This window comes from Narcine bancroftii, chromosome 7, assembly GCF_036971445.1.
Source record: "Narcine bancroftii isolate sNarBan1 chromosome 7, sNarBan1.hap1, whole genome shotgun sequence".
NCBI lineage: Eukaryota > Metazoa > Chordata > Chondrichthyes > Torpediniformes > Narcinidae > Narcine > Narcine bancroftii.
This window is the reverse complement of record NC_091475.1, coordinates 1,473,849-1,493,911: the sequence shown is the minus strand read 5'-3', so window position 1 is coordinate 1,493,911 and position 20,063 is coordinate 1,473,849. Positions and strand designations below refer to the sequence as shown.

Genomic DNA, 20,063 nt, shown 5'->3' with positions numbered 1-20,063 from the left:
AAGTGCACAATTCTGAGTGAAGAACTTTCTCTGCATCCTAGTCCTAAACAGCTTACCCATTATCCTCAGACTGTGACCACTTGTTCTGGACTTCTACAACATATAGCATTCTTCCTGCATCTAGCCTGTCTAGAGCTGACAGAATTTTATTCACAAGTGAGATTCCCTCTCATTTTTCTAAATTCCAAATTCAACTCTCTTCATATACCAGACCTGCCATCTCAGGAATCAGACTTTTGAACCTTTGCTGCATTCCCTCAACAGCAAGAAAATCCTTCCTGAGATTAGGAGACCAAAACTGCACACAATACTCAAGTGTAGCCTCACCAAGCCAATAAGTCATCACCTGCTTCTATATTCAAGACTAATCACAAAAAGGCCAACCCTTCAATAACTGATGCATCATGAGACCCAGGTCTTCTCTTTTCCTAGTTTCTCACCAGATAATAATCTGCCTTCTTGTTATCGGCACCAAAGTGTATAGCCTTGTATCGACATTATATTGGACCTGCCAACTGTCGTTATCTGTCCAAGTCACCCCTGCAGCTTCTTGGAATTTTTCTCACAGCTTGCACTGCCACCCAGATTCATGTCATCTGCAAATTTTGAGATATTACATCCAACTCCTTTATTCTAGATCAGTGGTTCTCAACCTTTTTCTTTCCACTCTCATACTGATTAGTAAGGGATTACTTAAAGTGGTAAGTGAGTGGGAAAGGAAGGTTGAGAATCACTGCTCTAGACCCAATTGTTACTGAAATATTTTGGTTGAGAAAAATTCTCATTAGCCCATTTCCTTTGGAGTTACAAAACCGTGCAGATAACAAGTCAATTAGGTACAATTAAAACAGTGATTTTCAAACTTTCTTTCTGTCCACCTACCAACTTAAGCAATCCCTTACTAATCAAAGAGCTCCTATGGCATAAGGATCACTTAAAGTGGAACGTGAATGGAAAAAGGTTGGGAATACTGGTCCCAGCACCGATCCCTGCAGCACACCACTAGTCACAGGCCTCCCATCTGAGAAGCTATTGTCCACGGCCACTCACTGGCTTTTCCCACACAGCCAATGTTTTTGAATATTTTAATATGAGATTTCACATCCAAAGTACAGAGAACCTATGGATAGATGTTAAAATTCTCAAAGATACACTACACTTAAAATCACCAATGCCTGAAGAGGGTCCACAAAATCAGTGAACCGGTGCGGACTCGAAAGGCCAACATGGCCTGTTTCCGCTCCGTAAATGGTTCTATGGAACCATTGCCTTAACCAGATTGCCATTAGCAGTGCAAGAGATGTGCAATCAATAAGAAAGTTACATGTACAGACTCTCTGATAACCAACTAAATCAGAACCTACCCATGTAACACACCAAGAACAAAAATTTTGACATCCCCAAATTAAGAGTCAATCATTTGGACCAATGTGTCTATTGCCCCATACACAGCACATGACAGGAACAACAAAATTACTCTTGGTTAGAAATTAATACGTATGAAACACCAACCACAAAAGATCAATACACAAGTTCCATTCTCAAAGTATTATTAGTTTCTAGGATAAAGTTTCAAATATTTCCACCAATATAATTAATCCAACTTTAAAATATACTCCTGCTTAATAGTAATTAAGGAAATTTCATTTTCCTTTAAACGTTTAAGAGGACCTATCTTGGTCTTCAAATGTCTCTCAGGGCATTGACAAATGTAAACAATTTTTGGAAATCAACATCAGGGTAGAAGAGCCAATGTCTTCATGGATTTCTCATCAGATTTCTACAAATACCATTACTGGACAGGGATGATACAGGCTTTTATGATGAAATGCCAACATTTGCAAGCTGTGTCAAACCAGACAAAGCATGGTGTATGTAATGTTACATTGCTTACCAAAGCCATATCCATATTTATTTGTGATTCATGGAAACCACTGTCACTCATTACCTCTTCTTCTTCCTCTTCCTGTTCTGTATGTGTGACATTTCTACGTTTGAACAACTAAAAAAAAACAAAGCAAAATATACAAAACAGAAACAGAACATTTGAAATTGTCATCAGATCTATGTTTTTGGATGATTAATACATCATTGAACAGAGGCAAGCAACTAAGGTAAGTTAATTTACATAACATAATAACATAACATAACAATTACAGCACGGAAACAGGCCATTAGGCCCTTCTAGTCCGCACCGAACCAAACACCCCTTTCTAATCCCACCTCCCTGCACAATGCCCATAACCCTCCATCTTCTTCTCATCCATAGACCTGTCCAACCTTTTCTTAAATAATACAATTGACTCCGCCGCCACTATTTCTCCCGGAAGATCATTCCACACAGCTACCACTCTCTGAGAAAAGAAGTTCCCCCTCATGTTACCTCTAAACCTCTGCCCCTTAATTCTTAACTCATGTCCTCTTGTTTTAAACTTTCCTCCTCTTAACGGAAATAGTCTATCCACATCCATTCTGTCTATCCCTTTCATAATCTTAAATACTTCTATCAAATCCCCTCTCAACCTTCTACGCTCCAAAGAATAAAGACCCAATCTGTCCAATCTCTCCCCATACTCCAGATGCTTAAACCCAGGCAACATTCTGGTAAACCTTCTCTGCACTCTCTCCACTCTGTTTATATCCTTCCTATCATGCAAGTTAAGAAAGCATTTAATGGTTTAACTTGTGTGCAAGTCTGATTTTATACTGCAATCCTATCAATAAATGTGCGGCACAAAATCAATTCCAATATGAATTTAAGAAAACTTGTGCAGTTTATTTGCAAAGTGTAATAGCAAATGATTTAGAAATTGTTGATACGAGTTTGTTCGATTTTGTTACAAAATCAAAACGTTAGGTCACCAGATTGAAGTATAACATTCTGCAAGTTTGAAGAATTGTTGATATCTTCCATCTGAATGAGATCGGGACAAGGTCTGAGAAGAGGTTTAATTTCATAATGTCAGCAATCATGATACTCAAAATGAGAAAAAGTGTGAAAAGGTAACAATACTAATAGTGAAAAGGTGGTGGAAACATGATGAGACCATCTCATTCAAAAAACGAGGGCATGGGAAACCAAGGACAGGCTGTGTCATTGTACATTTCCTAGCAGTGAGACACCACACGTCCTAGTACAGCTATAAATAGGTGGTAAAAAGTCTGTGTGATACAGTATCTTAAAAAATGATTATAAACTGATGCATCTTTGACAAAAATGAATTCTAGAGACACACTTTTCTTGCCATTCTAGAGAATTTACAGCTGGCATGAAAGCAGTATTTGTACCTGTTCTTCACGTTTCTGTTTCCTCAACTGCAGCCCTTCTTCTTCCCTTCGCCTTCTCATTTCATCAGGGTTGAGAGAATTATTTTTGTAGCTTTTCAGCCGAACATTTTCCTTTCCTGCACTTAACATGGCCTCAGGCAAGCTGAAAAGACAAAAAAAATTGCTGCTCAAGATGGAGTGCTTAATGCCTTTTAGCAGATTTTAAAAAAGCTGAAAAACACCAATTAAGAAAAATCCAACCTCAAATTCTTACAGTAACTCAATTCTGCAACCTATGAGTTAATATAAACTGGGTTGGCAAGTTTTCCTGTTTGCTCGCAAAATGGCTGACAAGTTGGCTGATTATAGGACAAAATAGAAGGTGTAGGCCAAATGACCCAGGTGCCTTCTGTCATTCAATGAAATCAAGGCTGATCCCAAAGTCTACTTTCCTGATGGATTCTCAAATCTCCTGAATTTATGATCAAATGTTGTGCCCAGTGATTTTTTTAAAAACATTGCCTAAACAGAGAGATCAAAAGGTGCACATGATGCTAAATACACATTGTACAGGTTTTGATTTTTAGAATGCTCCAAAAGAAATTAAAATTGAGCACAAAGATAAAATATATCTTAAATTCCAAGCAAACAATACATTTTCACAATCGTATTTCTATCCTAACAATTTGGGAGTTTTAGCGATGTTTATACAACAAAGTCTCCACTGCTGGTTCCCTAAAAACATTTCACTCTTTCTCCAACCTTGTGTGTCGTACTTTTCAATTTAACATTATCCTTGACGTCCTTTGTTAATTACAGAATTTGGATAAGATAGGATTTTGGAAATTGGGATGCCTTGAGAATTTGGTTTGTCCAAGTAATAATTACATTAAAATCAACCATGACAAATGCAGTTCCTTTCAAACACGTCCTATATATTTTACTTTATTCTCTGCCCAAGTGAGAGATCACACTTTACTCTCACTTATCCCTTTGACACAGCTGTTAAAAGAATGAACCTTTTAACCACTTCACTTACCTGTGCAAATGCAACGAATGCAGGATGGGGTGGAGGGGGTGGGTGTCATTTTCATCCCTTGTATTACCCACCAAGATAGGAAGCATCAGAGCCGATGTGAAACGCATCCGCTCCTGTCTAAAAGGCACACTGGCCCGGCTTTTCTTGGTTCAGTGTGAAAGAGCTGACTTGAAAGACGGGTCATTCACGTGCCAATTAAGTGGGATCACTGTGTAAAAGGGGTAACTGGGGAGGTTTTTATATAGAGAAGTGCCTTATTGCCCAATTCATGATCTATGTAAAGGGAGAATTGGAAAGGTGGATTCAGTTTTCACGCTGAAAGCGGATCATTGAGCCCTTTTACGTAGCGAGCCGGCTTCCCAGGGCAAAAGGGGCACAGCAGCACTGCCCTCTGCAGTGACGTAAACATACACGCCGGGAAGGGAATCACTTATTATGATTTTGACCAAGTCCACGATCATTTGCAATGATTTGTGTTAGGATTGGCTGTAAAAACACTTGCATTTATAAAATGCTTTGCTTGACCTCATAACACCCTCTCTTGCTAGTCCACTAGTTAATACTTTGGCAATAAATTTAATTGGTAAACTGGCTGTATACCTTCTCCTGCATCTGAAATTGGGTGAATACTGTGCTTCATGTACATTTCAAACCGTTTGAAAAGGATCGACATCACAGTTCGACACCGAGTTCTCAACTTCTTTACTGGGAAGTCTCTTAATTTTAAAATTCACGCACTTCGATCACAGGCTGAGGATGTCGTCACTACATCATCAGCCATTCCCCTCTCAAACCAGTTTTAATGCTCATCAGTGCACACAGGACGCAGCGAGTCTTCACTCCACCGTTGACAGTAGGTCCCTTGGCAGAGGAAACACGGGAGCGAAATGGACCCGCCAATCCACCTTTTCTGCATTCAAGCAAGTAAGTGAAGCATATAAAAGCCAGAGGAAAGCTGTCACGTAAAAGGGGCTCCTTTCTTCTATTCCGTGCTGTGATATGAACAAAAACTGGTTCTACATTATTATCCATGCCTTTATATTATGACTCAGTACCACTCTGACACCTTCCTTGATTAAAAATACTGTCTCTTTACACTTTTGGAACATGCAATACTCAGTATCCAGTCCTGGCCACTCTGATATCATGTCCCCATAATATCCAGAGGTTGAGAAATTACAAAAAAGACAAATTAAAAACATTGACATAAAGTTGTTCTAGGACCCCAAAACCTGAACCTGGATCTCAGTCTGTTAAGTTTCTCGGCCAGCTGGTGGGCAATAACATTCTCATGATTAAAAGAAATCCCATGGAGGAAACTTCCACTTCCCAACCCCAAGTTCAAGGCATAGATGGTATCTTCAATATCTCACTCCAGCAGGGTGTGGTACCCACTTGTTTCAAACAGACCTCAATCATATCAGTGCCTAAGAAGAGTGTAGTAACCTGCCTTAATGACTATTGACCAGTAGCCCTTACATCACAGTGATGAAGTCATTTGAAAGGCTGGTGATAAAACATATCAGCTTCTGTTTGTGCAATGACATGGATACATTCCAGTTCACCTATCGTGCAACAGATCAATGGCAGATGCCATCTCACTGGCTCTACTCAAACCCCTGGAACACCTGGACAGCAAAGATGCATACATCAGTTTGGCATTTAACACCATCATCCCCTCAAAACTGATTAGCAAACTCCAAGACCTGGGAGTTAACACCCCACTGTGTGATTGGATCATGGATTTCCTCACCTCCAGACCACAATCAATGAAGATTGGTAAGAGCATCCCCTCGACAATCTCCATCAGTACTGGAGCACCACAGGGCTATGTTCTTAGCCCCCTTCATTTAACACCTACGACTGTGTGGCTTGATATAACAATAACACCATCTACAAATTTTCTGATGATACCACAGTTGTATAAAGGAAGGGGGGTGAGCCAGCAGACAGGATGGAGATTGAAAACTTGGCTGAATGGTGCACCACAACATCTTTGCACTCAATGTCACCAAAACTAAGGAGCTGATTGTTGAATTCAGGAAAGGAAAGCCAGAAATGTACAATCCAGTGATCATTGGGGGATCAGAGATGGAGAGGGTGGGCACATTTAAGTTCTTGGGAGTCACTATCTTGGAGGATCTTTCCTGGACCCAACACACCAATGGCATTGTGAAGAAAACATGTCAGCCCCTCAGGCGTTTGCAGAAGTTTGGTATGACACCAGAAACCCTGGCAAATTTCTAGAGGTATGGTGGAAAGTGGGCTAACTGGCTGCATGATGGTCTGGTATGGGGACAAATACCCCTGACCATAAAGCCCTCCAAAAGGTAGTGGACACAGCCCAGGACATCACAGGCAAAACCCTCCCCACCATTGACAACATCTACAGGGAACGCTGCCATCAGAGAGCAGCAGCCATCATCAAGGACCCTCACCGCCCAGCAAACGCTCTGTTCTTGCTGCTGCCATCAGGAAAGAGGTATCAGTGCCTCAAGATTCGCGCCACTAGGTTCAGGAACAGCTGCTACTCCTCCACCATCAAACTCAACAACAAACTCAATCAGACTCTTATTTGTGCACTTCATTGATTTTCTTTTTTTTTCACTCTGCATTGCAGTTTGTTTACATTCATTATCTATTTACAGTTCTTTATTTGTATAGATGTATTTGCTGTGTACAGTTTTTTGCACTACCAATTAGTGGTAATTCTGCCATGCCCACACAGCAAAAAAAATCTCAGGGTTGTAATGTGATGTCATGTGTGCACTCGGATAATAAATCGGAAATCTGAGGACCTTCGCGAACAACAATAATGGAACCAGAACACTCCAGTGAGCAGCACATGCTACAACTCTAAACCATGGATGTAATCAAGGAAGGTTTCTAACTTAACCGTGAAAAATAACCTGAGCTCATGAACAACAGCAAGACAAACTGATCTCACCGAACAACCTCAACATCATCATCAAAAAGAGGTGATCAACAATGAAATAGGTTTATATACAGGTAATATTAGATATTTACAGTTACAGAAAATGAGATAATGCTCTATTGACTTACCTTCCCTGAGCCCACCAGTGCTGAACTTAAAAATGATGGATTAAATTGTTTGTCACATGTACCAAGATACAATGAAAAGCCGTTTTACATACTATTCAAGCAAGTCAACTCTACTTAAGCAGGCAGAGCAATATCAGAATTTAATGTCATGAACACGTCACAACATTTGTTGCTTTGTTGCAGCGATAATAAAACAAAATGTCACAAACAACAGATTTTGTGACATGTTCATGACAAATTCTGATTTTGAAATGCACAATGCAGTCTTACAATAAGTTACAGTTCAGGGTATTGTTACAAGATACAGGGCATAGAAAAAAAACAGTTTCTGCTTCAGACGGAAATCTGTTCTCAACCAAAAACTAGCAGAATTATTGAACTCCAGTTAATTTCCCTCCACTGATCCAACTCCTACCAGAAAATTGGTTAAGATCAACAAGTTCAGGGATTCATTTTCATAAAGGACAATGATTTTTTTCCCCCTCTTACTTCCATTTCTTTTTCATAAAATTCAAATATCTCACCATTTGAAGTGTGGAGATTCCTATTCTAGTCAACATTCAAAACCGAATCAAGTGGACAAAGACTAGTCAATTGTCTACTGTTCCTTAATTTTTTTGAACTGCAGTCCCTATGGAGTCATCAGTTGCAAATGCTCAAAATCTATACACAAGACATTTTATTTTGTCAATGCTTTCTGATCAACACATTTAATGTATTCTCTTTGTGCAACTTGAAGATAAAGATAAATATTTAATCTCTTAATTACATCTATTATTGTCTGTTAAAATCGAAGAAACATTATGAGGTTCCGATGATCAGTTTTGCTATTGATACAAATTCAGAGATTTGCCATATTCTGATTGGGATGATTATTCTGGTCATTCCTGTGAAGTAACCTGTTTTACTTTGGGGCTGCCCCAAACAGAAAAATGGGATGGAAGTTGTTCATTCAGTCTCCAGCAAACATGGAAAAAAGCAGGAATACGCCATTTACTTCGAGCCTGCCCTGCCATTAAATGAAGTTAAAGTTAATCCAATCGGCTCCAAAACCCACTTTCTCATTCCACCCCCCCCCCCCCAAGCAAAAATCATCCATTTATCCCAATTCTTTTCTGCTGGTTAGCTGTTCCCCTATATTTGTCCTAACCTATTCTTATGCAATATATTTTTTATATTTGCTTATCCAGTCCCAGACACTTTATTGTAAAAAGGCATAGATCATTCTAAATGTAGTATTATGTGACAATAATGAAGCCTAATAATCTGGATGTGCCTGAGATTGTCTGATCTCAGAGTAGAGCAGGCTCAGACCTGGTCAGTACTTGAAGGGGAGACTACCTAGTAACACCAGGTACTGCAGGTTTCTGTGAGGGGTGCTGGACAAAATGGTGACTCTGTCTCCCTTACGGTGGACAAAAGTTAAAGAATTTCATGTAGGCTACATTCTCTAAATGTAGTATTACATGACAATAATGGAATCTTTACGTTTACTATTTTGCACTGGATCTACTTGCCACTACCTGGCACCTTACAATATTGTAAGATCATTGAACTACACAGTGCAGTGATATCCGAGGAAATAATGAGCTGCTAGAGGTACTCAACATGTCAGTCAGCATCCATGGTCAATCAACATTCCAAGTTGTGACCCTTTAATCAAGACTAAAGTGAGTAGGGGAGATTATCAACTATATCAAGGGGTGGAAGAAGCTGGGGAGGGGTCAAGAGGTGATAGGGTATTGGACAGAAGGTGGGAGAGGTAGAGAGTCAGGTAGACAGAGAAAGCACTGGAGGGGAGGGGGTGGAGAAAAGAAATAAAAGGTTAAAGAGAGAAGACTGGGAGTAGCTCACGAGCTGGAAACAGTTGTACCAGTTAGGATTAGAAAAAGTGTTCATGCCATTGCATTTAAGGCAGGAATAAGCCAGGAAGAATATGATGCATTGTTCCTCAAGTTTACACTTGGCCTTACCACAGCAGTGAATGAGGCGGAGGACAGATATATATGTATGGGAATGGTGAAAGGAAATGAAATGACTGGCAACTGAAAATTCAATCTTCAGACAGAGTACAGGTGTTTGGCAAAGCAGTTACCCACTTTATGTTTGGTCTCACCAATGCAGAGGAGACCACGCCTAGTAAGCTAAATGCAAATTAGGTTGGACTATGTGCCTGGGAAGTTCTGCTTCACCTGGAAGTCTTGCTTGTGGCCTTGGATGGTGGATGTAGATGGGCTTTACACTTTCTGAGGTTACAGCAGAAGTACCCAAGGGCATGGAAAGGGACGGAGAGGGAAGGGCAGACCAGGGAATCTCAGAGCTAGATCCATGGTAAGACCAGATAGGAATGGGGTAGGGGAGAGGTGGCTGGATGTGAGTTCATGTAGAAATTGCCGTGAGTGCAGGAGGATAATATGTCAGATGCAGAGGCTGATAGGGTGGAAAGTGAGGTCTAAAGGGATTATCTTCATTCTGCTTGGGGAGAAGTGGGTGATGGGAGAATTTAAATTTAGACATACAGCATGGTAACAGGCCCTTCTGGCCCATGAGCTCATGCCATTCAAATATCCCAATTAACCTACAACTTCTTACGATTTGAAAGATGGGAGGGACCGGAGCACCTGGATGAAACTGACCTAGACATGGAGAGAACATACAAACTCCTTACAGAAGGTGCGAGATTCCAACCTGAGTTACTGGTGCTGTAATAATGTTGTGCTAAATATTATGCTCACTGTGCCACCCAAGTATGGAGGAGATAAAGGTGTGGGCTTCATTGGGGGAAATCCATGTTTATTAAAGAGAACATTTCAGATATCCTGAAGTGGAAAGTGTCGGAAAAGTGACTGATCCACATTCCAGACTAAAAGATCAGCGTGGCGGGGCCCTATGTGCATCCAGGACTACAACCCAAATTTGGAGGATCAGTGTCTTTGAGACTGCCTGCTCTCCCCTTTCCTTCCCACCCACCCTTTCACCCTCCAGGACCTTCTGCAATAATCACAGATGATATAAAATGTCCTTTCATTACCATCTCACCTCAATCCAGGAGCACAACAAACCTTCCAGCTGAGGCAAAGGTTCACATGCACATCATCCAACCTCATTTTCTGCACCTGGTGCACAGGGTCATCTCCTCTGCACTGGTGAGGCCAGGCATAGATTGGGTGAACAGTTTGCCAAATATCTGCACTGTCTGTGAGTCTAGACTCAATCTCCCATTTGCTGACCATTTCAACTTCTTTTACTATTCCCATACAGACATGCCTATCCTCATGCTCAGGGTGAGGCCAAACACAAACATAAACACATGTTAAATACATAGTATGAATATCATTTTTTTTCCTAATTTTAAATATGTCCCACTTCCATCTCTTCTTTAACTATTCCTGGTCTTACCATTCTCTAACCTCCCCCCCCCCACCCCCCCCCCCACCCCGCCCGCCCGCCCGCCAAGAGGTTTCACTGTCTACTAGTCTCACCATCTCTCCCACCTTCTGACCAATACCTCTTAGCCTCTCTCCAGCTTCTTCCACCCCATATCTGCTTTCCACTTTAGGGTACTGGCCCAAAACAATGATGGACCTATATGCCCCATGGACACTACCTGACCTGCTGTATTCCCCCCTCCCCCCCACCCCCACCCCCACCCCCACCCCCACCCCCAGCAGCTCACTGTTTGCTGAAGATTCCAACCTATGTAATTTTTACACTTCAAGGTGTAGTGAGATTAACCCCCCAGCCCCCCCACCTCTGTTCCAGGTGTTAAAATGGATCAAATAAGTGTCAAATGGACACCTAAGGATGAGATTAGGCACCAAGGCTTCAGAGGAAATTTAGAAAATGTGCCCTTTATCTGGAATGACCCACATTGGTCAATTCACAACGTCACTCGTGCTCCAATTCCCGGAGATTTACCGAGTGGCGGACGCTTCGTGCAGTTGGATTCCCTGATGCTTTGAACAAGCCCTTGGTTCCCATCTACTTTGGGCCCAGTGAAAGTGCAGGCACCTCAGCCCATTCAAAAGCAGCACGGCTGAAGGGCCGAGTCGCAGTATCGCTCTGCTCGGCACATCACAGCAGGTAACGCCCGCCTCGACCTACCTGCTCCCCCGTCCGCCGGGAATTTTCCTCTCTTCTCGGGATTTCTGCCCGCAGCCGCCCTCACCACCCGGCGCTTTCAGAAACCCGGCGACACCCGCCCGCGCATGCCCACACGTCACCGAGAGGCCTGCTGGGTAATTGGGTTTCGGCTCGGATCCCCGGGGCAGCGGCTCCAGCGCCCTCCGTGACGCAGCAACGTGCTCCGGCTCCAACACACGTGCCTCCGTGACGCAGCGACGAGCTCCAGCGCCCATGCACGTGCCTCCGTGACGCAGCAACGTCCCTCGCCCCAGCGCCCACGCACTTGCCTCCGTGACGCAGGCGCCGCGAACGTGCCCCAGCTCCGCGCCAAAGGCGTCGCCCGGTGAGGCCCGCTGGTCTAGCTCCGTGCCCAGTTCATGGCCTCCTCATGCCCCTCAGTGCTTTGACCTGCCTTCGTGGCCCATGTATGAAAAACTCGTGCTGGGAAATCTGGAGTATGAAAAGACTCTCAGCAGCAACCAGGGAAGCAGTTTCTTCCCTGCAGCCATCAGGCTCATGACCGAGCCCCATCTCAGCACTGCCCTGTGGGGCTCTAATGTTCACAGTTTTCATTGTAACTCTAAGGTGTGGGAATAAAACATGAATATGCTCTTCAGGAGGCAGGTGTGAACTCCCCACAGACAACTTCATGGACAGAAATACAGAGGCTAAACAGCAAGATGCTGCAGAAAGGATGGCCCAATTACAGTTCGCCATAAAGTATTTAAAAGGGCCTGCAGAATTCTGTAAAAACATCTTGTGCACGGGTAAGACCAAGCTTAACCTGTTTCAGAGTGATAGCAAAAGTGTGGAGACGTAAAGGAACTGATCAATATTCAAAGCATCCCATGTTTCCCATGGTTTGTATCCTGCAGTGTAGCCTCTGTGTATATGTGCACTCACATCAAAAGGAACAATCCACAATATATTGACAGATCCTCTGCATTGAGTACAGCAGCAAACTACATACATTCTGGTACATTGAAACAAATGTGCTAGAAGAGTAAAGGGTTAGTAGCTTGAAGTTTCTGGGAGTCCACATATGGAGGACCTTTCCTGGAGCTAGTGTATTAGATAACCTCGAAGAAGGCACGCCAACACTATTTTATAATACATCTGAGAAGATTTGGCATGTCGTGGAATACTTCTGCAGGTTGCGTCACATCTTGGATTGGGAATTCATATGCCCATGAATGTGGAAATCTGCAGAAAGTTGCAAACTTAGTTAAGCCAATCTCGGACTCTGACCTGTCATCTATGAAGACATCTGTGTGAGGCACCTCCATCCCAGACAGTGATGCAACCAGACTGAATACCATTTGTAGTACACCTGTAGATGATTATGAGAGTCTTTGGTGATGTACTGAATCTCCTCAAACTCCTAGCCGCTGGCAAGCCTTCTTCGTGATTGCCTCGACCTGGAGGGCCCAGGACAGATCTTCAGAGATGTTGAGACCCAGGAATTGGAACTTCTTGATCCTCTTCGACTGATGAGGAGGATTGCTTCATGTTCTCCTGATTTCCTCCAAACGTCCAGATTACTATATATTTTGGCAGACAAGATGACCTTCAGATAAGATGGGACCCCAAATTCAGCCTGAGTTTCATGGTTTTAGCTCACATCAGTCGTCTAAGACAACCTGCTAATTTTCTGCTCAACGCCTCAGAGCAGCTGGTAGGATGGTGCTAGAGATTGATTTCCGGGCCTCCCAGCAACAACCTTAACTTTGTTACAACACCCCAATTGCCAAGTAACAAATATGTAAATTAAGCAAGAAGTGATTACAATAACAAAAAAACCTGAAATCTTTACTTCTGGCCGGGAAGATGCCAAATGGAGCTGGGTCCAAGTCTTCAGTATCGGCTGCAGTTTAAGTCGGTGACAGCGAGTCTATTCTTAACATTGGGTGTGGTGCTTTCTGCATTGAAGAAATCGCCTCAGGCTTTCAGGCAAGAGCGGGGATCTTGAGCTCTACAATTATTTTTTTTAACTATTTACAATTGTAAAATGTCTGGATGGGTTATGGTGAAGAGGTGGTCAGGGACCAGTGGCAGGGATGGGGAGATGTCAGGGCCAATTGCAGCAGTGGGTTTTGGGGACCGGTGGTTGGGACCAGTCCACTTTTCCAGCCACAGTGCAAGATTGTAATTATGACTCCATTCAATTAGCTGATCTATATCTCCCTCCTGGACGCTTCCCCATTCCCGTCTGAATCTGCCGACAATTGTGGTGACATCTGCAAATTTGTAGATTGAATTGGAATTGTGCCTGGCACACAGCCATGAGTGTAGATGGAGTAGAGCAGTGGCCAAGCACACAACTTTGAGGTGCACCTGTGTTGATCATCAGAGAGGAGGAGACGTTTCCAATTTGAACCGACTGTGGTCTTCCGATGAAGAAGTCAAGGATCCATTTGCAGGGGTGGGGATGGATGGTTGGGCCAGCACTGAGGGAATAATGGTGTTGAAGGCTGAGCTAGTTGATGACTACGGACACCTAAAGTCCACCACTTTTAGGTTCAAGAACATTCTTTTCCAATGGTTATCACGCTCTTGAACCACCCCATACTATTCCAATCATAAACTACTCTGATATCACAAAAAGACCTGTCTGCACCATTCCACTAACTGTAACTGAATATTTATTCTCTTATCTTTCTGCACAGTAATTTATTCTATTGGAGTTTTTCTTTTATGAAGTACTTGTTAGGCTGCAGTAAATAAAACTTTTGCTGCACATATATATTGTACTTATGAATAATAAACCTATTACTAATATTACCAAGGGAATGCTGGAGGTGTAGCTTTGACATCTGGTTCAGGGTCAAAACTTGATGACCCAATATTGTCACACAAGGCTGTTGCAACACAGATAGCCTCATCATCCAGTTCCAAGAGGGTTTTGCTTGCAAGTTCTTCTTTCTGATATCCAGATCAGTTTGATATCTGAGTGTGACTGGTTTCACAAAATCCAGGCCATTGGAGCAGTCTCACATTAAACTCGAATAAAAGTATCAAATTTTGCTGACATTTTAAATATAAAGATTGGCAGACGCACATATAATTCATGTAAAACGTCATTCTCTTTGGCTTGGCTTCGCGGACGAAGATTTATGGAGGGGGTAAATGTCCACGTCAGCTGCAGGCTCGTTTGTGGCTGACAAGTCAGACACGGTTGCAGCGGCTGCAGGGGAAAATTGGTGGGTTGGGGTTGGGTGTTGGGTCATTAATAAATTTGGGATTTTATATTTAGTCTTTTCTGAGAAAAGTTTTCTCCATATATATAATGTTAGTTTCATAGAGACCGGATACATGCTAAGCAGAGATTATGATTTGTTGAAACATTGTCGTTAGAACTGATTCCTTGGCAAATCTTTCCACATTATAAATATTTATTTATTTTTAAATTTAGATATACTTCATAGTAATGGGCCCTTCTGGTGCACAAGTCCAATTACACCCATATGACCAATCAAATTACCAACTTCTATGTCTTTTAGAACATGAGAGGAAACAAGCAGCTGGAGAAACCTACACAGTCACAAGGAGAACGTACAAACTCTTCACAGAGAGCCCAATTCAAATTCAGGTTGACAGAGCTGTAATAGTGTGTGTCCCGCATCGGACTGGTCAGCCACAAACGAGCCTGCAGCTGACGTGGACTTTTTACCCCCTCCATAAATCTTCGTCCGCGAAGCCAAGCCAAAGAAGAAAGAAGAATAGTGTGTGTTAATGGCCATCTGTGTCACCCATATTATGTCTTGTTGTTCTGGAATTTCTTTGTTGAGAAAAGAGTTGTTCCTTTATCTGCTTATGAATTCCCTTCGTTATGCAAAATCTCCTTAAACAAGTGTTAATATAACATAGCTATCCGATTTCTCAAAATTATTAACACCTTTTGTATGTAATGTGAATCATGACTGAATCACTCTTCTCCAGATAATACTGGTGAGCTTGGGTGTCCAAAGAAATCTGGTCAGCATACATTTCTAAAAAAATGGCGGCCGCTGCCAGAGTGGGTGGCGACCTATGGAGAGCAAGGAAGAGAAGACTCAGTGCTTCTCCGCAGTGTTTTACTGCCCAGTCAAACTACTGACGACTCCGTACAGGCTTTAAACTACCGTTAAAAGAGCCGACAGTGGTTTATTTTAAAATCCTGCATCCTTGGGGTCAGGGCACAAGATGACAGTGCCTTTGTTCAGAAGAAGCCTGATGGGGTTGCAGTCTTGGGGAAGCAGAGGATTGGCACGGGGCACCAGAAAACTGGGAGATCACCGTCTGTTTGAGGAGAAGCAGAGGAGATGTCCGGGCTGCAGATTGTTGGTGACTGCGGTCAAAGAACTCACACCAAACTGTGGACGGCTGGAGACTAGCTCCAGACTGGTTGAAAAGGTACCAGGTATCAGAACTGTACCACGTCTCTATACCAGGATGTGAAAGGATGCGTTGGGTGCTAAAGGCTCCCTGATTGTGTCAGATGTTTGGCTCTGGAGCTTGGCTTGCCAATTGTTTAGTTTGGGGTCTGTGTGGCTGCAGAGGTTGCTGGAGTGCTGGAGACAGATCCATCCACACTCAGTGACTGGGGGCACGCTCTTCTGCTTCTCTTTCTCTGACTGTAAGAGTCGCCCTGTAATTTCTGCTGAAGGCAAATCTGTCTGCTTTATAGCAGACTAAATAAAATTTTATAATATTCCACTTGTTTTATTACATGACAATAAAGAAATCTTGAATCTTGTTAGCATTTTTTAATTAGAACTTGCATCAACAATTTTTTATAGATTGATCAAATATATTCCAAGTTTCTTCATTAATGGTATTATTTAGACTACCACTTTACTATTCCATTTACTGAGGTATCCCAGTCTAACCCTAGTTATATGAATGTTTAGAAATGATTATAAGGCCAGCACTTGCCCACACAAAATACTTGGAATATCATGACGGCATGTTTCCAGCACCTCTTCTATACTCCTGCAGACATGCGATCTATGGAGAAGCAAGCTTTAAAAAAAATACAACATTCGGCTACAAAGCCAGAGATGGGCAGAAACTGAAAATCTCCCTTCATGTTTCATGATGAAAATTTGCCTAGAATATAACATTGACCATGCACCTGTTCACTTTAATCCATTTACCATATCAGTAAATGATGCCATTATCACTTCTGCCAGACTTGGCCTAATTCCTTCTCAAAGGAGCCAATACACATCAGACAAAGTGCGAAGTTGCGTTATTGATATTGAAGAAAATAGGATAGATACCCACACATTCTTTTCCAATTCCTGGCATAAACTATCTCAAGGAAAACCTATTTGCCCACAATTCTGTGTAAGTACTTGGCATCTCCTGCCTTCCAACAAATTTATTATTCATGTCACAAAGCTGCCACAGATTTAGATGTGGAGGGTTGTTCATGCCAACCTGCTACACAAAGAACATTCCAAATGAATGAGGCCATAGAGAGCTGCAACTTTTAGATCACTCCAGAATCAGAATTTATTGTCATGAACAAGTCATGAAATTTGGCAGGGTCGTCATAGTCCAAACATCTTCTGACATGACTATAAAAAAACAACAGTAAATAGTGCACAAAAGTAAGGCAGTGTTTTGGTTCATTGATTATTTGGAAATCTGATGGCAGCGGGGAAGAAACTGTCCTTGTGCTGTTGAGTGCTCATCTTTAGGCTCTTGTACCTTTTCCCCGATGGTAGCAGAGTGAAGAGGGAATGGCCTGGGTGATTGGGGTCTTTGAGGATACTTTTTTAAGACACCGCCTCATGTGGATGTCCTCGATGGAGTGAAGTCTGGTGCCTGTGATGTCGCAGGCCAAGTTAACAACCCTCTGGACTTTATTCTTGTCCTGAAAGTTGACGCCTCCATACCAGGCAGTGATGCAACCAGCCAGAATGCTCTCCAAGTAAACCTGTAGAAGTTTACGAGAGTCTTCAGTAATGTACTAAGATCTCCTCAGACACCTCACTAAGTATAGCCGCAGCTGCTGGCAAGCCTTCTTTGTGATTGCATCAACATAGAGGCTCCAGGACAGGTCCTCGGAGATGTTGACACCCAGGAATTTGAAGTTCTTGACTCTTCACTACTGAGCCATTGATGAGGACTGGGTTGTGTTCCCCTGCTTTCCTCCTGAAGTCCACAATAATCTCCTTGGGTTTGCTGATGTTGAGCACAAGATTATTGATGTGACACTGATACAGCCATAGCCAATAGCAAACAACTCCATACATGAGAAGCAGTCAGTATAATACACCCCTCCATTACATCATCACAGACACCAATCAAAGAGCTGCTCATCTGCTTCCTGTATGCTTCTCGTGGCGGTTTGTGATTCTGCCGACAACTGTGGTGTCACCAGCAAACCTAGATGGCATTGGAATTGTACCAGTGGTCTAAGCGCACATCCTTGGGGTGCACCTGTGTGGATGATCAGTGAGGAGATGTTGATTCTAATTTGTACTGACTGCTTTTCTGATGAGAAGGTCAAGGATTCAGTTGCAGAGGAGGGTACAGAGGCCCAGAGTTTGTAGCTTCTTCAGCATCATTGAGGGAATAATGGTGTTGAGGCTGAGCTGTAGTCGATGAAGAGCAGCCATATTTATGAGTTGCTGTTTTCGAGGTGATCCAGAGCTGAGCGTAGAACCGGCAATATTGCATCTGCCATATAAGAACTCCTAAAAAGGAAGGCAACAAAAGACTATTCAGCCAAATAAATCTCATCTGACTGATTGTGCATCCACTTGCATCCTAGGAAACCAAAAAAATTGAAACAGCAAAGGAAAATTATTGATTATAAAAAAATAATTCTCAATTAACATTATTTCTGAAAATGTTCTTCAGAAACCTGTTATCGGACAAAAGTGACTGTATTTTCACTTAGCATTTTTTAGAGTAATAACTGAGAATAAAGGTTATGTGACTCCTCAGATAATTCTTTGAGAATTTTATGGATATGGCATTTTCAATAACGCAATTAACCAGCAGGTCAATAGGCCTAATGGAGGTTAAATAAACATTGCTTAATTTATGACAATGTGTGAGGCATCACAAGATCAATATTCCAGATGACTTTTTAAACACTTGAGCATGAAGAGAGATTTTCCAGAGTTTCTGTCCATCTCTGGCTTCATGGCCCCCATGTTGTAATTCTTTTTGTTCTTGCTTCGCCATATGTCCATAGCTGTATAGGACAGAGATGGTGGAAATGTGTCATCCTGATATTCTAAGCATTGTGTGTGAGCAAATTCTGGTCTTATAATCCTCCCAAAACATTGACCTAATTAGGGTTAGGCTGTGAGACTTCAGTGGAGTGAAAGAGTAAAGGCATGACATAATTTCTTTAATTATTTTCCTTCATTGAAGACTTCCACTATATTCTTACAGAAATTCTTTACAATCTTTCATATTCTAAAACTCTAAATGTTTATTTACATCAACATTCCCTCCTCTGGAGGGAGTCATGTGATGGAGTAGTGGGCGGTCAGGGAGAACCAGCCCTCTCCAGAAAAAAGAAAAAAAAAAGCTTGGAAAAAACAGAGCTCAACAAACATAAAACGCAGGAAATAGAAGATAAAGTTACAGAAAAGAGCCAGAAGATGGCACCCAAAAGAGAGAAAGTAAGAACAACAGAAAAAAAAGGAAAAATCACTGAAGGACTTACCTGCATGCGAGAGCAGGGAGCTGCAGTGGTGAACAGCAGCCGATCTCTGAAGTTGGTGAGTGCCCAGCGAAGTCACGACCTCCCAACCGGTGGACTTCAAAAATGGCTCTTGGAGCTAAACAAAAGTGCGCAGTGCGCAATCAAAAGACAAAGTGAACACCAGCGGGAGGGAGGCTCAGCCGAAGAGTGAGCAGCTACAGCGCGACCAGCTGAGAGAGGCCCAGAATCGGGGTGCTCAGCTGGAGGAAACCTACAATCAAGAAAAACAAAATAATGGCAAGGAAAGAATTGATGGGCCGGAAGAGGGAGAATGGCAACAGGGTGATCGATGACAACACGATCTTTAGCAGGAGGCCCAGCAGACAGACAGCCTGCAACCGGAGGCCCAACAGCAAGTGGCCCAGCAAGAGGAGGACCGACAAAGACATAAAAGTAACATCAGAAAGAGCAGAAGAGACACAAACACAGGTACAGACACAGAAGAGGAGGGAGACCAAGATCTTCACAGGGAAAAAGAAGGTAAAACAGATGGACAAAATATAGATAAAGCCTTTTTTGAAGAGCAAATTAGGTTATTAAAAGAATGGTTATCATTAGAATTTAGTGCAATTAAAAGAAAAATGAAAAGAGCAGAAGATAAAATGCAAAGTTTAGAACTGGTCATGACAGAAATAGGGAAACGAGTAGAAAATGTGGAGGAATGGGAAACTGCTGTAGAAATGGAAGTAAATGATTTAAGAGAAAAATTGGAAGAAAGTGGCAAAAAATTAGAGACACAAGAGTTGTTATCTCAGAAAATTGATATGTTGGAAAATTATAGTAGACGAAACAACATAAAAATAGTGGGCCTGAAGGAGGATGAGGAAGGCTCAGACATGAAGGAATTTATAAAAGGAT

General features: G+C 42.3%; 2 protein-coding genes across 5 annotated transcripts in view; both read right to left on the bottom strand.

The window, feature by feature from the left end:
• The window catches only part of LOC138738372 (importin subunit alpha-5), a 50,992-nt gene extending 39,378 nt beyond the window's left edge, over positions 1 to 11,614 (bottom strand). The window contains exons 1-3 of one of the 4 annotated variants that reach the window (XM_069888440.1): positions 11,593 to 11,614; positions 3,289 to 3,430; positions 1,895 to 2,002 (exon numbers count right to left, since the gene is read on the bottom strand). In XM_069888440.1, the coding sequence (XP_069744541.1) occupies positions 1,895 to 2,002; positions 3,289 to 3,417 (237 nt within the window). In that variant the 5' untranslated portion in view covers positions 3,418 to 3,430; positions 11,593 to 11,614. The other 3 variants (XM_069888442.1, XM_069888441.1, XM_069888439.1) reach the window with 3 other exon arrangements.
• A 5,351-nt stretch (positions 11,615 to 16,965) lies between these two features.
• Positions 16,966 to 20,063, bottom strand: part of tmem39a (transmembrane protein 39A) — a 66,713-nt gene continuing 63,615 nt past the window's right edge. The window contains exon 9 of the mRNA XM_069888429.1: positions 16,966 to 18,180. Within this exon, the coding sequence (XP_069744530.1) occupies positions 17,998 to 18,180 (183 nt within the window). The 3' untranslated portion in view covers positions 16,966 to 17,997. The remainder of the gene's footprint in view (positions 18,181 to 20,063) is intronic.